Source organism: Salvelinus alpinus, chromosome 25 (genome assembly GCF_045679555.1).
Source record: "Salvelinus alpinus chromosome 25, SLU_Salpinus.1, whole genome shotgun sequence".
In the NCBI taxonomy this organism is placed as follows: domain Eukaryota; kingdom Metazoa; phylum Chordata; class Actinopteri; order Salmoniformes; family Salmonidae; genus Salvelinus; species Salvelinus alpinus.
The window spans coordinates 4,141,063-4,162,283 of NC_092110.1; the positions used below are offsets into that span (position 1 = coordinate 4,141,063).

The 21,221-nt window shown below is 44.2% G+C and overlaps 1 protein-coding gene across 2 annotated transcripts in view; it reads left to right on the plus strand.

Moving 5' to 3' along the window:
* Positions 1 to 21,221, plus strand: part of LOC139553213 (otoferlin-like) — a 42,224-nt gene that overhangs the window by 9,570 nt on the left and 11,433 nt on the right. Inside the window, exons 6-28 of one of the 2 annotated variants that reach the window (XM_071365279.1) lie at positions 6,289 to 6,475; positions 6,778 to 7,001; positions 8,330 to 8,438; positions 8,732 to 8,918; positions 9,124 to 9,244; positions 9,452 to 9,552; positions 9,760 to 9,850; positions 10,255 to 10,371; positions 10,566 to 10,718; positions 10,907 to 11,096; positions 11,465 to 11,589; positions 11,805 to 11,939; positions 13,166 to 13,327; positions 14,612 to 14,731; positions 14,916 to 15,077; positions 15,312 to 15,474; positions 15,624 to 15,694; positions 15,805 to 15,831; positions 15,996 to 16,124; positions 16,244 to 16,319; positions 17,772 to 17,890; positions 18,165 to 18,302; positions 18,611 to 18,748. In XM_071365279.1, the coding sequence (XP_071221380.1) occupies positions 6,289 to 6,475; positions 6,778 to 7,001; positions 8,330 to 8,438; positions 8,732 to 8,918; positions 9,124 to 9,244; positions 9,452 to 9,552; positions 9,760 to 9,850; positions 10,255 to 10,371; positions 10,566 to 10,718; positions 10,907 to 11,096; positions 11,465 to 11,589; positions 11,805 to 11,939; positions 13,166 to 13,327; positions 14,612 to 14,731; positions 14,916 to 15,077; positions 15,312 to 15,474; positions 15,624 to 15,694; positions 15,805 to 15,831; positions 15,996 to 16,124; positions 16,244 to 16,319; positions 17,772 to 17,890; positions 18,165 to 18,302; positions 18,611 to 18,748 (3,045 nt within the window). Of the gene's footprint in view, positions 1 to 6,288; positions 6,476 to 6,777; positions 7,002 to 8,329; positions 8,439 to 8,731; positions 8,919 to 9,123; positions 9,245 to 9,451; positions 9,553 to 9,759; positions 9,851 to 10,254; positions 10,372 to 10,565; positions 10,719 to 10,906; positions 11,097 to 11,464; positions 11,590 to 11,804; positions 11,940 to 13,165; positions 13,328 to 14,611; positions 14,732 to 14,915; positions 15,078 to 15,311; positions 15,475 to 15,623; positions 15,695 to 15,804; positions 15,832 to 15,995; positions 16,125 to 16,243; positions 16,320 to 17,771; positions 17,891 to 18,164; positions 18,303 to 18,610; positions 18,749 to 21,221 lie in introns of those variants that run through there. The other variant, XM_071365278.1, reaches the window with a different exon arrangement.

The window sequence follows — 21,221 nt, forward strand, 5'->3', positions numbered from 1 at the left end:
AAGTTTGACTGCTTTGCTACACTTAATTGAGCTGATTAATCTAGAGCAGTGGTTCCCAAACTTTTTATAGTCCCGTACCCCTTCAAACATTCAACCTCCAGCTGCGTACCCCCTCTAGCACCAGGGTCAGCGCACTCGCAAATGTTGTTTTATTGCCATCATTGTAAGATTGCCACACACACACTATACGATACATTAATTAAACATAAGAATGAGTGTGAGTTTTTGTCACAACCCGGCTCGTGGGAAGTGACAAAGAGCTCTTATAGGACCAGGGCACAAATAATAATATAATAATAATCAATAATTTTGCTCTTTATTTAGCCATCTTACATACAAAACTTTATTTGTTCATCAAAAATGGTGAATAGCTCACCACAGGTTAATGAGAAGGGTGTGCTTGAAAGGATACGCCTAACTCTGCAATGTTGGGTTGTGTGGGAGAGAGTCTCAGTCTTAAATCATTTTCCACACACGCCTGTATTTAGTTTTCATGCTAGTGAGGGCGGAGAATCCACTGTCATGACTGTCCTGGTCAGGTTACAGGAGACCACAACCCTACAGATTATCTCTCACCCCCAACAGAGGAGGAGAGATCTAGGGGTCTGAAGATGTGGGGGTTTTATGACCCCTCACGCCCATGGTAAATCTTAGGCCACAGACAACATTCCTTTGTCCTGTCACTATGGAGAACCAGCCTCAGAACATTAAACATGCAATAAAGGGACTTTGGAACAATGGTTTCCGTCAGCCACAATGGTGGTCATGAAGATAGATGGAATATGAAAATGTATGTCATTTTGGTTTTGTTATTAAAGGTTAATAGATGACGTTATTACGAAAACATTGTAACTGTAAGAGTTTTCCTAGGATATGCTTGATGTTTATACATTGTACGTTGTGTGGAAAATGTCCAAATCAAAGAGAATGTTTTGGTAAAGATGAAATGTGAAGTTAGTTGTCTAAAATTGAGTAAAATCTAGACCTTGCCTCTTAACTTGGTACGCCCAGAGAATTGCCCTAAAGGCGGATACGCCCACTTCTGACCCGAGGGTATAAGACATGAGAGTTAAGAATTAACAGACCAGACTAAGAGACCCGAGCTGCAGCCAAGGTCTAAAAAGTCAATGAACCCAAAACTCAACCCAAGGTTGAAGACAAAGAAATCTTTTTCTACCTATGCTACTGATGAGTAGCTGTGTCTAAGCGAGTGAATTCAAGCCGGACCACCTAACCGCCACTCTCCATCAAATCGTGGTATCTACACTGTTTCATTCCTACGCTGTGAGCCCTGAGCTACAGAGCTGTCTGTCCTCAGAAGACCCCTCCCAGAGCAAGGGTGAGGAATCAGACCAAAAGGACACTGACATCGTGAGGACAACCAGAGAGTTGCGCCGGAGAAGTGCGTCATTGAGAAGCCTAAACGACCCACGCGAGCTTCCCATCTGAGAACTCCCACACGTAATTACATCATTATATTCTGACCCATAAGAGCGGCAGTTCGGGGCAAGGCTAGGGTTAAAATAAGCATAGCTGACAAATGCACTCAAATGTATATTTTTCCCGTGTACTTTCTCTTTTTCTCTCTCTTTTAAATCCCCATTTTGGGTAACACGCGCCATAGTGTGTTGGCCCGTTATACTAAGTTCTAATCAATAGCCTAGACTGTGTTTTGTGTATGTATCACGCCCTGACCTTAGAGAGCCTTTTTTATGTCTCTTTTTGGTTTGGTCAAGGTGTGATTTGGGTGGGCATTCTATGTCCTTTATTTCTATGATTTGTGTTTCTATGTTTTGGCCGGCTATGGTTCTCAATCAGGGACAGCTGTCTATCGTTGTCTCTGATTGGGAATCATACTTTGGCAGCCCTTTTTCCCACCTGTGATTGTGGGTAGTTGACTTTGTTAGTGGCACTATAGCCCTTGGAAGCTTCACGGTCGTTTATTTTGTTTCTTGTTTTGTTGGCGACATTTTATAATAAAAGGAAATGTACGCTCACCACGCTGCACTTTGGTCCACTTCTTTCGACGGCCGTGACAGAACTACCCACCACCAAAGGACCAAGCAGCGTGGCCGGGAGGAGCAGCGCTTTCTGGAGGAATGGACATGGGAGGAGATATTGGAAGGCAAGGGACCCTGGGCACAGGCTGGTGAATTTCGCCGTCGTAAGGAGGAGCTAGAAGCAGCAAAGGCGGAACGGCGACAGAACGAGGAGTTGGCACAGCGGAGCAAGCACGAGAGGCAGCCCCAAAACATTTTTTGGGGGGGGCATACGGGGAGAGTGGCAGAGTCAGGGTATAGACCTGAGCCAACTCCCCGTGCTTACCGTAAGGAGCGTGGTACGGGTCAGGCACCGTGTTATGCGGTAAAGCGCACGGTGTCTCCAGTGCGCTCTCATAGCCCGGTGCGCTATATGCCAGCTCTCCGCAAGTGCCACGCTAGGGTGGGCATCCAGCCAGGGCAGATTGTGGCAGCTCAGCGCGCTTGGTCTCCGGTGCGCCGTTTCGGCCCAGGGTATCCTGCGCCGGCTCTGCGCACTGTGTCTCCGGTGCGCTGTGACTGCTCAGTGCGTCCTATGTCTGCGCTCCGCCCGTGCCGGGCTAAAGTGGGCATTCAGCCAAGAGGAGAGGTGCAAGTGTCAAGCACCAGATCTCCAGTGCTCCCCCACAGCCCGGTTCGACCTGTGCTTGCGCTCTGGAGGTGCCGGGCTAAAGTGGGCATTCACCCGGGAAGAGTGGTGCCAGGGATACGCACCAGATCTCCAGTGCTCCCCCACAGCCCGGTCCATCCTGTGCCTCCTCCAAGGACCAGGCTTCCAGTAGGTCTCCCCAGCCTGGTTCGTCCTGTGCCTCCTCCAAGGACCAGGCCGCCAGCGACGGTCTCCAGTCCGGAGCCTCCAACGACGGTCTCCAGTCCGGAGCCTCCAGCGACGGTCTCCAGTCCGGAGCCTCCAGCGACTGTCTCCAGTCCGGAGCCTCCAGCGACGGCCTCCAGTCCGGAGCCTCCAGCGACGGCCTCCAGTCCGGAGCCTCCAACGACGGTCTCCAGCCCGGAGCCTCCAGCGACGGTCTCCAGTCCGGAGCCTCCAGCGACGGCCTCCAGTCCGGAGCCTCCAGCGACGGCCTCCAGTCCGGAGCCTCCAGCGACGGCCTCCAGTCCGGAGCCTCCAACGACGGCCTCCAGTCCGGAGCCTCCAACGGCGGCCTCCAGTCCGGAGCCCCCAACGGCGGCCTCCAGTCCGGAGCCTCCAACGACGGCCTCCAGTCCGGAGCCTCCAACGGCGGCCTCCAGTCCGGAGCCCCCAACGGCGGCCTCCAGTCCGGAGCCCCCAGCGACGGCCTCCAGTCCGGTCCCGAGTCCGGGGCCCGCAACAAGGGTCCCGAGTCCGGGGCAGGCAGCGAGGGTCCCCAATCCGGGGCCGGCAGCGAGGGTCCCCAGTCCGGGGCCCGCGACGAGGGTCCCCGCACCAGAGGCGCCACCAAAGTGGGGTGAGCCAGAGGTGGAGCGGGGTCTAAGTCCCGCAACAGAGCCGCCACCGCGGATAGATGCCCACCCAGACTCTCCCATATAGGTTCAGGTTTTGCGGCCGGAGTCCGCACCTTTGGGGAGGGGGGGGGGGGGTACTGTCACGCCCTGACCTTAAAGAGCCTTTTTTATGTCTCTTTTTGGTTTGGTCAGGGTGTGATTTGGGTGGGCATTCTATGTCCTTTATTTCTATGATTTGTGTTTCTATGTTTAGGCCGGGTATGGTTCTCAATCAGGGACAGCTGTCTATCGTTGTCTCTGATTGGGAATCATACTTAGGCAGCCCTTTTTCCCACCTGTGATTGTGACCTTGTTAGTGGCACTATAGCCCTCGGAAGCTTCACGTCGTTTATTTTGTTTCTTGTTTTGTTGGCGACATTCTATAATAAAATGAAATGTACGCTCAACACGCTGCACTTTGGTCCACTTCTTTCGATGGCCGTGACAGTATGTGTATCTTTTATCATCATTTTAGCTTTCTAGTAAATAAATAATCCACTAAGATTGGTGTGGTACGAACTCATTGGTGGGACCCGGATCCGTGCAGATTCACGGATTATGCGACGTTCAGAATGAGATTGTAGAGGAAACTGATTAATTAGCGACTGTTGTAAAATCGATATTCTGATATTCTTTGAGTTAATTTGGGAAATAGAAACTCAATAAAACAAATTTTCCCATGGTGCCCCAGGTTAATGAGTTAATAGTTGCTTGATTCATTTAATCACGCAATTAGAAAACTTTAATCATTCGATGAGCAGCAGTCGTCACATTAACTAATACTCACGACACCACCCTCACATAGGTACGTGGTTGCAATGGGCATTTGTGTCTTAACAGTGCGATTTGCTAAGGCAAGAAACTCTGAGCGCAGCCCTATCCAGAAATCTGGCAGTGGCTTCTGATTAAATTACATTTTCACAGAACCGCTTGTTGCAATTTTGAAGAGGCTCTCTTGTTCAGATATCGGTAAGTGGACTGGAGGCAGGGAATGAAAGGGATAATGAATCCAGTTGTTTGTGTCGTCCGTTTCGGAAAGTACCTGCATAATTGCTCACCCAACTCACTCAGGTGCTTCGCTATATCACATTTGACATTGTCCGTAAGCTTGAGTTCATTTGCACACAAAAAATCATACAATGATGAAAAGACCTGTGTGTTGTTAATGCAGACAGAGAAGAGCTCCAACTTCTTAATAATAGCCTCAATTTTGTCCCCCACACTGAATAAAGTTGCGGAAAGTCCCTGTCATCCTAGATTCGGATCATTCAGTGGAGAAAAAACATCACCCAGATAGGCCAGTCGTGAGAAACTCGTCATCATGCAAGCGGTCAGACAAGTGAAAATGATGGTCAGTAATGAAAGTTTTAACAATGTTAACCATTTTCACTGTAGTGTCCAAAACGTCTTTCAAGCTGTCAGGCATTCCCTTGGCAGCAAGAGCCTCTCTGTGGATGCTGCAGTGTACCCAAGTGACTTTGGGAGCAACTGCTTGCATGCGCGTTACCACTCCACTATGTCTCCCTGCGTTGGCTTTTGCGCCATCAGTACAGATACCAACACACCTTGACCACCAAAGTCCATTTGATGTCACAAAGCTGTCGAGTACTTAAAACATATCCTCTCATGTTGTCCTGGTTTCCAGTGGTTTGCAGAAGAGGATGTCTTCCTTAGTTGACTCCCCATAAACGTAACGGACATATACCAGGAGCTGTGCCAGGCCCGCCCTGTCTGTTGACTCATTCAGCTGTAACGCATATAATTCACTGGCTTGTATGCGAAGCAGAAATTGTTTCAAAACATCTCCTGCCATGTCACTGATGCGTCATGAAACAGTATTGTTTGATGAAGATATTGTCTGTATAGTTTTTTCGGCCTTTCCCCCCAACATTGTCTCAACCATATCCATAGCAGCAGGGAGAATTATGTCCTCCACAATAGTATGGGGCTTGCCTGTCCTAGCCACTTGGTAGCTCACCATATAAGATGCTTCTAGCCCCTTCTTATTAATGGTATCTGTTGCTTTTAAACATGTCTTACTACTCAAAAGTTGTCTTCATTCTCAGTCAAAAAAAACCTTTGGCTTATTTTTTAAATTGTCATGTTTCATTTGTAAATATCTGCGCAAGAGTGAAGGATTCCCGTGAGAGAGTAACGGTTAATGTGATTGAATGTTAGTTATTTGACTAGGCTACCTGTATTTGACATTCTGTTGTTATTTTGCTGAACACTAGATGGTTTAATTTTATTTTTGGCAGTGAAACAAGGCTACTCAGTCGAGAAAACCCCCCAAATGTATAGCCCCATTGGAAAATATAAATGGACTGTTTGAAAATGTGAAATAAAATGTGTATTTTTATTATTATATATAGATTTTTAAAATGTGAATCACATTTTTATTTGGCGTGCCCCCGACGGCACCCCCCCCCCCCCCCCCCCCCGTACTCCAGTTTGGGAATACCTAATCTAGAGGTTCACATACTTTTTCCGACAAAGAAATCAAATGTTGGACCAATGTGCACAATAAATAAATGAAAAAGTACAATAGTTTTTGTTATTTGTTTAATCATGTTCACTTGATCTATTATTAGGACTTAGATGAAGATCTAATCACATTTTAGGTGAAATTTATGCAGAAATACAGAAAAACCTAAATGGTTCACAAACTTTCTCTCATCATTGTATACTATGCTATGTTATGTTATATGCAATGGGCACAACTTGTTTTATTGTATTGTTTAAGTGGACTGCTTTGTGATCCCAGGGGAAAACATCTATCCAGAAGAGCAGCTACGAGCCAATCTGGAACGAGCAGATCGTCTTCACTGAGATGTTTCCACCGCTCTGCAAACGCATGAAGGTCCAAATCCGAGACTCGGACAAAGTGAACGACGTGGCCCTCGGAACACACTTCATTGACCTGAGAAAGATCGCCAATGATGGAGACAAAGGTTCTTCAGTGTAGAAATGTTTCCCTTAATTCAGAAGATACTGTGTATTGTGTTTCTTTCTTGTGTCTTTCATTTGTTATATTTGGTGTTTGTATGGAGTAAAGGAAAGTGCAATAGGTGCCAAGTCCCAGCTGAAGCAAATTGTGAAAGTGTTACCTCATGAAATAGTCTGACAAATTGTAACTGACAAGAGAGGCGTTTTGCGGTTTGCCAGTGTGTGGTCCGGAGTTGGCTGTGTTACCGCTCCAATCTCCAAAAGCACTTTCCAAATTGCCATGCTCTTTACACCCATACTCTGCCAGGCTTCCTTCCCACCCTGGGTCCGGCTTGGGTGAACATGTATGGCTCCACTCGTAGCTACACCATCATGGACGAGCACCAGGACCTGAACGAGGGTCTGGGGGAGGGGGTGTCCTTCAGAGCCCGCCTGCTGGTCAGCCTGGGTGTGGAGATCCTGGACACCTCCTCCCCGGAGATCATGAGCTCCACCGAGGTGCAGGTGGAGGGGGTGCCTAACATCTCAGAGGTGGGTCACACACACATGCATGTATGTAAATATTCACACATGCTTGCCAGTACACACATACACACACACACACTGTCTCTACCTCTTTCTCTCTCTCTCTTTGTGTCTCTGTGTGTGTGTGTGTCTCTCTCTCTGTCTCTCCCTCCCTCTCATGGGTGACTGTTCAAGCAGATAAACCCTCCTATTGTGACTCACAGCTCACAACAAACAGGTCATCACAGTGCAATCTGACTAAATTATTGATCATCTTTATTTAGCCCGATCGCTGATGCTACATTATTAACTGACTGTTTCCATTACTGGAGGTATTTTTATGTGTTCAGACAATGTAAGTCACACAGTAGAGCCGGTCGAGCGAGAGAGCGTCTATGTAAGCGTCTCTGGTCTTCGCCAGAGTCCTGAACTAGAGCTCAGCATGCTCAGTATTTTCATAGTCATCATTTGAAATACTCACCATACTCTTATACACTATATTTTCATATGTCAGACACCATATAGTACGCATCACAGCATTATCAAGGCATACATCTCCAGTTAATGCTGATTGGCTGAAAGCCGTGGTATATTGGCCATATACCACACCCCCGGACCTTATTGCTTAATTATAAACTGGGTGGTCGAGCCCTAAATGCTGATTGGCTGACAGCCGTGGTATATCAGACTGTAAACCGCGGGTATGACGAAACATTTATTTTTGCTGGTAACTAGTTTATAATAGCAATAAGGCACCTCTGGGGTTTGTGGTGCTTAAGAACATCTCTTAGTATATTGGCCATATACTACATCCCCTCATGCCTTATTGCTTAATTATCACATATGAGGGTGTCCATATTAAAGGGATACTTCGGGATTTTGGCAATCTACTTGCCCAGAGTCAGATGAACTCGTGGATACAATTTTTATCGCTCTGTGTCCAGTACGAAGGAAGCTAGGTAATTTTGCGAGCCAATGCTAACTGGCGTTAGCACAATGACAGAATGACAATGCTAGCATGCTACTAGATACCCATAGACTAACAGTCATTGCGCTAACGCAGGTAAGCATTGGCTTGCGAAACTACCGCTAACTCATAAAAGTGGTATCCATGAGTTCATCTGGGGAAGTAGATAAAGGGCATCATTGCCAAAATCCCAAAGTATCCTTTTAATCTTTGTCTCTCCATCCATCCAGAACACCACTGTGAAAGTGGAGGTGTTCTTCCTGATAATGTTTTCCAAATTAATATTTATGTCTCTACTCCCTATCCATCCAGAATTCCACTGGGAAGGTGGAATAATTATTCCTGTTATAATGTATGTCCATGTTAATCTTTGTGTCTCTTCCTCTAGAGCGCCACGGGGAAAGTAGAGGAGTTCTTCCTCTTCGGGGTGTTCCTAGAGGCCACCATGATTGACAGGAAGATCGGGGACAAACCAATCAGCTTCGAGGTTACGATAGGTTGGTAGCTTCAGTACTCACCCATCTCCCCTTGACATCAGTGCAAAGTTAAGCCACATAGAACTCAGGTTAGAATTCAGCCTTATCATATCAATAAAACTGACTTCACTTTATACCATAATACTAAGGCAGCAGGTAGCACATGTATGTTAGGTTTCTTGGATACAGATTAAGCCTAGTCCTGTGTTTTTTAGTCTAGGACTAGGCTTAATCTGGGTCTGGGTAACCAATCCTTGATGATCTGTATATTGTCATGTTCATCATCATATTTTATACTTGCGTCTTTTAACTAGGTAACTATGGGAGCGAAATTGACGGCGTGACCAAACCCAAGTCGAGTAGCGGGAAGAAGAGTGGGGGAGACGGAGATGAAGAGGAGTCGGAGCTGATCCAAGGTTCCAGTGATGAAGAGGAGGGGGATGATAATGACCTGGTCTCAGTGTCCTCCACCCCGCCCATGAAACCGGTCATCACCGACAGGTCAGATCCCAACACACACATAAGCAGAGTGTTACAGTACAGCGGGGAAAGCTGGTTGAAACGACGTTAGTTCTGCTTGTGAACTAGTTCTCATAACAATAATTTCAGCTAGTTTTCCCGCTGGGATTGTTGTTCACTGCAACCAGATCGTAGATCTCACTAGGTCAGGTTTCAGTGTCTCTCTTTATGCATTTCAAACTTTCAGAAACTATTTCCACCTGCCTTACTTTGAGAGGAAGCCATGTATTTATATCAAGAGCTGGTGGCAGGACCAGAGAAGAAGACTGTACAATGCCAACATCATGGACAACATCGCAGATAAACTGGTGAGTCAATCGATTACCTTAATACCCATCAAAATGTGCAAAAACAATATAATTACAACATTATTTTCTAGTGATGGGGGGGAAAAATCAATACAGTTACATATCGTATCGGCACATAAATCTCGTGATAATATTGTTTCGTGAGGTCCCTGGCAATTCCCAGCCCCATCCTAATGTTCTAACGTGTCTATAACACTGTGTCAACAGGAGGAGGGTCTGAACGATGTTCAGGAGGTCATTAAGACAGAGAAGGCCTATCCGGAACGCAGACTGAGAGGGGTCCTGGAGGATCTCGGCAACGGATGCAGGTGCCTACTTACCCTTTCCACACTACTGAGCCTAGCCAAGCCATACTTGCTCTCTACTTACTTACACAATTATGGCACCGTATTCCCTATGTAGTGCACTACTTTTGACCAGAGTCCATAGGTCTCTGGTCAAAATTAGTGCACTATTTAGGGAATAGGGTGCCATTTGGGATGCAGAATTTGGCTAACATTTCATTATTTCTTCAGTCAATTTCTGGCTCTGGCTAACAATGACCAGAATCAGACTGGGAGGACCAAGCTGGACAAGGAGAGACTCAAGTCCTGCATGAGGGAACTGGTACGGCACACATGAGCCAAAGATTATTGTGAAATTTGTATATATTATGTTGGTAACACCACAGAATTACAAATATAATTATATACTGTATATTATCTTTGTGGGTAACACTTTACTCAAAGCCTACAGGTATAATACATTATGATGTGGTTATAATGCATTGTAAGACTTGCCCTCCTACTGCATTTCACAGACACTCTTATCTGAAGTGACTTACGTTTTCATATTTGTTCATACTGGTCCCCTGTGGGAATCAAACCCACAACCCTGGCGTTCAAGTGCCATGCTCTACCAACTGAGCCACACGGAACCACCACTACTATTATATCTACTATTTTATCTTATTGATTCATAATGTGTTTGTGTGCTAAAAATGATGATCGTCTCGTTGTGTGTGCTTGTAGGAGAGCATAGGTCAGCAGGCTAAGACCATCAGGACGCAGGTGAAGAAGAATACAGTGAGAGATAAGATCAAACTGGTTCAGAACTTCCTCCAGAAGCTCAGGTTCCTAGCTGATGAGGTAAGTCAGTAAGGGGTGCATATACCGTACGTACATCATTTGTTAACATATCTAAAGCTATTGATATCATTCAAGAAGTCTTTGTTCATATTTATTTTCTTTTATCGTATACGTATATATGTTTGAACTACACATTTTCCAAGAAATATTTGTTCGATTGATTGGTTGTTTGATTCCTCTATGTGTAATTGCAGCCGCAGCACAGCATCCCTGACATCTACATCTGGATGATGAGTAACAACAAGCGCATTGCCTACGCCCGTGTCCCCTCCAAAGACATCCTGCACTCCGGGGTGGACGAGGAGACTGGGAAGGACTGTGGCAAAGTCAAAACCATCTTCTTCAAGGTCTGTGCATAGTTACTCTACATCCATAACCAAACCTATGCATGCTTCCTCTTCCAATGTCTGCTTATTGATTTGGCTTGAAATCCAAAAGATTGTATTATTTACAGCCATCCCTTTTTCACTCGATCTGAATCACTACTGGTGTGTCCATCTGATTTTCCATTCATGAATTTGCCTTATCACCCCAGCTGCCTGGTAAGAAGGGCTTTGGTGCAGCTGGCTGGACAGTGCAGGCTAAGACAGAGATCTACCTGTGGCTGGGTCTGAACCGTCAGAGGAAGGACTTCCTGTCTGGGCTGCCCAACGGCTTCGAGGAGAACAAGATGCTGAAAGGACCTGGCTCGCAGTCTGCTCCCCCCATCAGCCTCACATACACGAGTAAGGGAGACCGATGGTGTCCGATGAGCCGCGTACATCACCACGCATAAGGGATAACTAAGGAATCTCATGGATAAGTGCTTACGTTATCTGTGGTCTACATGAGTAAGGGAGATGATAATGTCCCGTGCATGTGTACACATCTCCATAGAAATATAATGATTTGAGTAGACAAATCCCTTGGACTTACCCCTGTGGTCTTAGGTCTTAGGGACCACCAGGCTGCCCTCAGACCGTCAGGGAACTTTGACTTTGAATCTAAATGTATTTTCTTAAAATTCAAATTTTGTGCACATATTGTATCACTATGAATAAGGGAAACTGGAGTATCTCATTGATAAATGCTTGTGAATCTTCCCCCTCCACAGTGAAGCAGATCTTCCAGCTGAGGGTCCATATGTACCAGGCTCGCAGCCTGTTTGCAGCAGACAGCAGCGGCCTCTCAGACCCCTTCGCCAGGGTCTTCTTCTCCACACACAGCCAGGTCACAGAGGTAGGACAACTAGATTTGATTGTTTGTTTGTTCGTTCGTTCATTACAAAATACAGTGAATCCACAAATATAACTATCGTCTTTGAACAGTGGTGAAGTTTGGTCCAGTAATTAAAGAGTCCGTATAAGAATGACATGGTGCAGAATGGTGAATGAGAGTAACAAGATGGTGAGTGAATTTAATGAATCAATGAATGAATATCACTCTCTGCCCAGGTGCTGAATGAGACACTGTGCCCCACCTGGGACCAGCTGATGGTGTATGACAACGTAGAACTGTTTGGAGAAGTCGGAGAACTGAGGGACGACCCGCCTATCATCGTCATAGAAATCTATGACCAGGACACGGTGGTAAGCATGATGCCTGGTTAGAACTCATGTCAGAACAGATCTATCATAACAGATTCTATCTGAATTTCAATTGATCATCTGACAACGCATACAGTCGTTTAGGTTTCCAGACCACTCTTTCCTTGCTGCTCAAGTCGTCTAAGTAACATAAATGTCATTCAAATATGAATTAGGCTCTGCGTTTGAAAGAGATACTGTAGCATGTACTTTGTTAGCGTCATTGTAAAAGAATGTGGCCCATTATATGTGTATCAGATTGGACAGAATTGTTATGAATTATATTTGAAAGAATGTATATGTTGACTCAACTGATGATCATACAATTCATTCCTGAACATAAACACCATTGTTTTGGATGACCTTTACTCGGGATAAGTAGAGTGTGAACTGAATTCTGATTGACAGTTTGAAGTAGCGTTATGCTCCAAGGCAGGGCTCTCCAACCCTGTTCCTGGAGAGCTACCCTCCTGAAGTTTTTTAACTCCAGTCCCAGTTGTAACGAGCCTGATTCAGACACATGGATTCAGTTTATCAACCAGCTAATTATTACAATCAGGTGTGCTAGATTAAGGTTGGAGCGAAAACCTACAGGACGGTAGCTCTCCAGGAACAGGGTTGGAGAGCCTTGGCCCAAGGCATGCAAGAGGTATAAGATTTAGCTGAAACGACAAATTCACTGGACATCAGCCTTATCCCTCTTGCATTCCTTCAATGAAAGCGTGTTGCTTATGTGGTACAGTGGTTATGGTTGGGTGTCTTGCCATTGTTTTCTAGCCTGGTCCCAGATCTGTTTGTGCGTGTAGATAACTCCTATGGTCGAGTTGTCAAAGCATTACAAACAGATCTGGAACCAGGCTAGTTGTTCTTCATTGTTCTGTTGTGTTTTCTTGAGCTTTGAAGCATGTGCATCGTCAAGCCATGCTTCTGTGTTAGGTGAAGCTGATGCCATACTTAACATATTGATGAATGACGTGCCATGAAGACCCTTTATTGTATTTCTTATGGTAGTGTTTTTTAAATGTCACATTTTACTCTTAAAATGCTTGTAATGTAAACACCGGCCAATTTCCTTGGATTCTAGATTGTACAGTATACCAAAGAGACCATTCTTTCAAATATTTCAACCTTAATATTTGTGGACGTAGTGTGGACCTTGATTTACCACAGAAGGGTCAGGGTTATATTTTGATTGTATCCCATGTCTCCCTGTTATGATGTGACTCCAGGGCAAAGCAGAGTTCATGGGCAGGACCTTCGCCAAGCCTATAACCAAGATGGCGGATGAACACTACGGACCTCCACGTTTCCCTCCCCAACTAGAGTACTACCAGATCTATAGGGGGAACTGCACCGCTGGAGAAATGCTGGCGGCCTTTGAGCTGCTGCAGGTGAGCCTGGCAATAGATCAACTTTCCACATTATTTGTCCCAGAGTAGAGGGAAATTGGTTGGTAGAAGTTGAAAGTTGACTTTCAAGTTGCCTTTCAAAGTTGATGTATTCCCGAGATTTCCTAGGTTAAAGGTCCAATGCAGTCATTTTAGTCTCAATATCAAATCTTTGCTCTGTAACAATTAAGTACCTTACTGTGATTGTTTTCAATTAAAATGGTCAAAATCAACAAAAATAGCTTCTTAGCAAAGGGCAATTTCTCAAGCCGAGATTTCCTAGGTTAAAGGTCCAATGCAGTCATTTTAGTCTCAATTTGAGAAATTGCCCTTTGCTAAGAAGCTATTTTTGTTGATTTTGACCATTTTAATTGAAAACAATCACAGTAAGGTACTTAATTGTTACAGAGCAAAGATTTGATATTGAGACTAAAATGACTGCATTGGACCTTTAACCTAGGAAATCTCGGCTTGAGAAATTTTGTATGACTTTTGTATGACTATCTGGGAGTGGTCTGAGTGGTCTGACCAACTTCACATATAAATGTGGGTTATAGACCTGTCATTATCATTGAAAGCAAGTCTAAGAAGCGGTAGATCAGTTCTATGTGCGCTATTTCTATGCTTCCTGTACTTAAGTTTCGTTTTTACGTCTTTTACTTTCGGTTTTATACACCAGCTTCAAACAGCAGAAAATACAATGTTTTATGGAAAATATATTTCACAGCGGTTTAGATGGTACAATACACTATAATTACTTGTTTTGTCACATAAGCTGAAATGAAGCAAACTATTAGAATTTTTGCAAATGGGAAATGGCAGAGTGATTTCTGCATAGTGCATCTTTAAAAACTACATCCCACCAAACAGGCTGAAATTTCAGGCGGTCTTTTCAAACAGCAAATTTTTATCATTTTCACAATTTCACAATATTATTCCAACTTCATAGTGTGGAAATATATATGAAACACAGGAAATCTTGTGCATTGGGCCTTTAAAATCCCCTGGGCCTTTAATAACACTCAAACAAAACGAAATGTCTGCCAGACATGTAATTATAAATGCTTTGATTAGACCCAAATGAATCAGTAATGTTGATGTCTGTAGTCTCCTGTATGGCTCAGTTGGTAGAGTATGGCTTTTGCAATGCCAGGATTGTGGGTTCAATTCCTGGGGCCACCCAGACTTAAAATGTATTCACGCATGTCTGTAAGTCGCTTTGGATAAAAGCCACTTCTAAATGGCATATATTATATTATTATTATATTATATCTGTTCATGTTTTAGATTGGTCCTCATGGTAAAGCTGACCTGCCGCCCATCGATGGTCCTACAGACATGGACCGTGGTCCCATCCTACCAGTCCCTCTGGGCATCAGACCAGTCCTCAGCAAGTACAGGATCGAGGTGGGAATTAAACTCCTCTTGGCCTTGAAATACAGGAAGTGTAGCTGTAAATATTGCACTGTAAATGTTGATGTAACATATGAAACCCTTATGTACTGCTTATGAATGTAGAATGTATGGGTTATAAATGTGTTATGAAGTCCTTATGTGGGTACCCTTTAAATAAAGTGTTACTGAAATGTAGGTGTTGTTCTGGGGCCTGAGGGACCTGAAGAGGGTCAACCTAGCCGCGGTGGACAGGCCTCGTGTGGACATAGAATGTGCCGGTAAAGGAGTCCAGTCTTCCCTCATCCAGAACTACAAGAAAAATCCCAACTTCGGCACCCTGGTTAAGATGTTTGAGGTGGTAAGTTCTCTTTAAAATCATTCCATCGTTCACCTGGTTATCTCACCAAATAACAACCAAAAAAATAACGACTTTCTCATGACACTGTGACGGCGTCATGCAAACAAAATCTTTGCCTTATTGTAACAATTGGTTGTAATCTGGTTATATGACGTCTTCTTAACAAACAGGAAATGACACCGTAAAGGTGCCAAATTTAGCCCATTCATTTACTGTGAACTCGTTGTTCTCCAGGATCTGCCCGAGAACGAGCTGCTCCACCCTCCCCTGAACATCAGAGTGGTGGACTGCAGAGCTTTCGGTCGTTACACCCTGGTGGGGAACCATGCTGTCACCACCTTACGCAAGTTCATTTACCGGGCAGCAGACAAGCACGCCAACAACTGGAACACTCAAGGTACACACACATACATGCACGCACACACGCGCACATACACACACAAACGGACACACACACACACACACACACGCACAAACAAACCCACACCTCGCTGTGCCCTTACACTTTGATTTGTGCATACTAATGCAGTCGTTGTCCTCTCACAGAGGAGATCATTGTCAACTATGAGCCAGAGCCCACCATCAAGAAGATGGAGACCATGGTTAAGCTGGACTCTGTAAGATCTCACACCATTAAATGAATGTTAACTTTAGTAATAAACTTTAATAAAACATCCTAACTGAGTTGTAAAATGATTGATATAGTATGTTGTGTGGTATTTTCCAGGGGTCCGATGCTGTGGTTAAAATTGAGGTAGGTGTTATGACGTTGATCTAGGAATGTCTCTGTTTGTCAATGTAGGAGCAATGTTAAAAGCATTTGTGCGTGACAGTTTATTTGAAAAGGTTAGTACGGTAGTTTGAAAACAGTAAAAGGCCTACTGCAACCTGTAATCTAACCTTGCGTTGATATGTTAGGAGGATGAGAAGGGAGGGAAGAAGAAGAAAAGGAAGAAGGGAGGAGACGAGGTGGAGGAGGAGGAGTTTGATGAAAGCATGTTGGATTGGTGGTCCAAGTACTTTGCCTCGATCGAAACTCTGATGGAGGTGAGGCCATCCGGGAAAACGGCTACATTTGGCTACATTTTAATACTCATAATTGAATTTAAAAAGTGATCCTGTCAATATGTGTTGGATGTTATTGGTTTGTGTGTCTTACTCTGTAGATTCTCAAGGCTCAGGAGGCAGCTATGGCGGATGCTGAGGAGAAAGAGGACCAGGATATTGCTGCTGAGGGCGGAGGTAACAAAGACAATCCTAAACTAATGTTGAAAACACAAGAGCAGCAAATCTATTAGATCTAAACCATATCTGTACACATTTCATACAAATATACATCGTATTATGTATCATCAATTTAGGTTGTTTAGGTTGATGATGTTTGTTAATTTAGTAGATATTGACAAGTAGATACTTTATCTGTAACGGCATTCAGAGGAAGAAGGTGAGGACCAAGGTGCAGCGTGATACATGTTCATATTATTTATTAGAAACTGAACACTAAATACAAAATAACAAAAGGAATAACCGAAACAGTTCTGACAGGTGATACAAACACTAAACAGAAAATAACCACCCACAACTAACAGTGGGAAAACAGGCTACCTAAGTATGGTTCTCAATCAGAGACAACGATAGACAGCTGCCTCTGATTGGGAACCATACCAGGCCAAAACATAGAAATACAAAACCTAGACATACAAACATAGAATGCCCACCCACATCACACCCTGAGCAAACAAAAATAGAAACATACAAAGCAATCTACGGTCAGGGCGTGACAATATCTTGTAGATGGTCCAGCATGATTAGATAGCCCAACACAATCATGAATCTCTGTATATTGATTGAGACTTTAAAGTAGAATATAATTGTTGCGGTAAAAGAGAATGATCATGTGGTATTCTAGGTCCACTTTCATGTGCCTAATACATGCTATCCTCTTCAAATCATGACAACCCGTACTACTAACCCTTCATATGACCCCTGACATCTCTGTTGTAGTTCATCACTGCATACATTTACACAGACATGAATGCATGATTTCCATCACTTCAAAACTCATATAATGACCTCCTCCTGCTCTCCTGCTATATGTTACCATAGGCCTGCCATGAACGTTGACTAAGAATAACATGACTAACAAAACCACATCTAGTGCTTATATAGTGATATGTATAACTTTTACATAACACGATACATCAACTATTTATATAAAACTAACTTGAACAAATGTTTTGGAATCTCAAATGCACTATTATGCAGAGATTGTGTGCATGATACGGAGACATTATTAAAGTGGCTAGTGTTTCATTTCCTTAAAGTGGCCAGTGACTCCTAATCTATGTCTATAGGCAGCCGCCCCTGATGTGCTAGTGATGGCTGTTTAACAGTCTGATGGCCTTGAGAAAGAAGCTGTTTTTCAGTCTCTCGGTCCTACGTTTAGTGATAAAGTTGATACTCTTAAGCTAGGCTAATGACCTATTCCTATTGGGTAAATGTTGTCTTAGCTATTCTGACTGTTGCACTGGCATTCACTGTATATACTGTTCATATTGTGTATACATAGGCCAAAATACTTTGGTTTGCCAACTTGCATGTTGAATTCATGTCTTGAGTGCCCTGCTGTGCACCAACTCTCCTCTCCACCCCCACCCTCACCCCCCTCATCCCTCACTCCTAACCTATTCTCAGAGATCAAACCTGATGACTCTCTTGTCAAAGGAAAGAGAGGCAAGGGAAAGAAGGAGAAGAAGAGGGCTGGGCCTGGAGACATGCCAGAGAAGAAAAAGCACAACATTGATGAGCTACAGGTATGTGGTTACTCAACAGTGAGCCCCAGTGAGCAAAACTGGTTGATATTATGTTATTACAACCAGAATTGTCATTTCAAACACTTTATCCCAGTTTTACCTACTGGAACCTGTTTCAAAGCTTAAACAAGTCTGGGCAATGGGTTGAAGTCTCTGGGCAGTTTTGGGTCAAATACCGTATACTCTTTCTTTGTTGTTGATATGTTTAAATATGTTTTTTTTTGTTGAAATGATGTTTTTAATGTATAGAGTACTTTTTGTATTTCCTCATTAGGTGTACCCGAAGGAGCTGGAGAATGAGTTTGATCACTTTGAAGACTGGCTTCACACCTTCAACCTGTTCAGAGGGAAGGCCGGAGACGACGACGACCAGAGCATGGCGGATGAAGACAGGATTATTGGCAAATTCAAAGTAAAACCCCTTTCGCACAGAAGGGCATTCCCTTCTTTGTAACTTATTTTTGGTCTGCGATGGAAAAGAGCTGGAACTAGCACAGTCCCAGGTCTTCTTGTGCTGTACATAGACTGTAGAATATATCATATACTGTATAGCCAACTCCTATAGTTCTTGTTCAACGATGATGTCTATACAGCATAAACATATCTGGGTCCAGGCTAGAAAGGAACAGGATTGAGTCCGTTATTGTGTTAAATATCACCACAATTGTGCATGTCTGTGTATATTCCAGGGTTCTCTGTGCATGTCTGTGTATATTCCAGGGTTCTCTGTGCATGTACAAAGTACCGGTGTCAGATGAGATGCAGAGGGAGATGGGCTTTGACTCCAACATGGGCATGTTCCAGAACATTCCAACTAATGACCCAATCAACGTCCTAGTCCGGGTCTATATCATCAGGGTATGTACACTACTCTCTATTGTGTACCTACAATAGTACTTATATGTCCGACTCTATGTCATCAGGGTAGTTACACAACACTACACTCAGGTGAGAGTACAGTGCCTATATAAAGTCTACAACCCCCTTGGGATTAAAATTGATTTCATTGTCATTTTTTCTCAATCTACACAAAACATTTTAAAAAGTGGAAGAAAAATTCTAAAACAAATTTAAGATTAATGAAACATAAAACACTAATATACCTTGATAGGTATTCACCCACTACATGTTAGGCAATGCATGTTTCAAATACCTTTGGCAGCGATGAGTCTTCTTGACTCACAGCTGTGAGTCTTCTTGGGTAAGTCTCATAAGAGCTTTGCACACCCGTATTGTCTGCACCCATTATTCTTTTCAAAATTCTTCAAGCTCTGTCAAGGTGTTGGGGATCATGGCTAGAAAGCCATTTTCAAGTCTTGCCATAGATTTTCAAGCAGATTTAAATCAAAAATTCTAACTTGGCTCCTCAGGAACATTCACTGTCTTCTTGCTAAGCAACTACAGTGTAGATTTGGCCTTGTGTTGTAGGTTATTGTCCTGCTGAAAGGTGAATTCCTCTTCCAGTGTCTGGTGCAAAGCAGACTGAAGCAGATTTTCCTCTAGGATTTTGCATGTGCTTACAGTAGCCCCATCCTGTTTCTTTTCATCCTGAAAAACCTCCCCAGTCTTTGCAGATGTCAAGCATACCCATACCATGATGCAGATACGGTAACGGTATTATTTTGCTGTGTTTTTTTGCAGCATTACTTTAGTGCCTTGTTGCATACATATGCATGTTTTTGTAATCTTTTTTATTATGTATATTTGTATTTTTCTTTTCACTCTGTCATTTATGTCATTATTGTGGAGTCACTACAATGTTGTTGATCCATCCTCCGTTTTTCCCCCAGGAAGTCTCAAGGTTCTGCTCGCCTGAGTTAAAACACCTTATGATAAGCTGTAGACCATATTATTTACCAAGAGAGTTTTCATCAGTTTTTTTTGTAGCTGTATATTTACAAGCACAAACCGATACTAGCACTAACACCACACTCAACGAGGTGTATACGGCCATAAGCAAACAAGAAAATGCTCATCCCGAGGCGGCGCTCCTAGTGGCCGGGGATTTTAATGCAGGAAAACCAAATGCCGTTTGACTGACCTAATTTCTACCAGTATGTCACCTGTGCAATTAGAGGGAAATAAACTCTAGATCAACTTTACTCCACACACAGAGACACATACAAAGCTCTCCCCCGTCCATTTGGCAAACGGACCATAACTCTATCCTCCTGATTCCTGCTTACAAGCAAAAACTCTAACAGGAAGTACTCAATACAGAAGTGGTCCGATGAAGCGGACGCTAAGCTACAGGACTGTTTCGCTAGCACAGACTGGAATATGTTCCGGGATTCCTCCAATGGCGTTGAGGAGTTTACCACATCAGTCGCCGGCTTCATTAATAAGTGCATCGATGACGTTGTCCCCACATACATACATATCCCAACCAGAAGCCTTGGATTACAGGCATCCTCACTGAGCTAAAGCCCAGAGCTGCCCCTTTCTAGGAGCAGGACACTAATCCGGACGCTTTATAAGAAATCGCGCTACGTCCTCCGACGAACCATCAAACAGGCAAAGCGTCAGTATAGGACTAAGATCGAATCCTACTACACCGGCTCTGACGCTCGTTGGATGTGGCAGGGCTTGCAAACTATCACGGATGATAAAGGGAAACCCTACTGAGAGCTGCCCAGTGACGCGAGCCTGCCAGACGAGCTAAATCCCTTCTATGCTTGCTTCGAGGCAAGCAACACTGAACCATGCGTGAAGTACCAGCTGTTCCAGAACAACTGTATGATAACGTTCTCCGTAGCCAATGTGAGTAAGACCTTTATACAGGTTAACATTCACAAGGCCGCAGGGCCAGACGGATTACCAGGACGTGTTCTCAGAGCAACAGATCCACAGATGACGCAATCTCTATTACACTCCACACTGCCCTTTCCCACCTGGACAAAAGGAATACCTACGTGAGAATGCTGTTCAATGACTACAGCATTCAACACCAGTGTGCCCTCCAAGCACATCACTAGCTAAGGACATTGGGACTGAACACATTCCTCTGCAACTGGACCCTGGACTTCCTCGGGCCACCTCCTGGTGGTGGTGTTAGGCAACAACACATCTGCCACGCTGACCCTTAACACAGGGGTCCCCTCCTGCGTGCGTGCTCAGTCCCCTCCTGTACCCCCTGTTCACCCACGACTGCGTGGCCGCGCACGACTCCAACACCATCATTAAGTTTGCCGACGACACGACTGTGGTAGGCCTGATCACCGACAGCGATGAGACAACCTATAGAGAGGAGGTCAGAGACCTGGCGACGTGTGCCAGACAAAGAAGTTTATCGTGGAATACAGCAAACGGAGGGCCGAACACGCCCCCATTC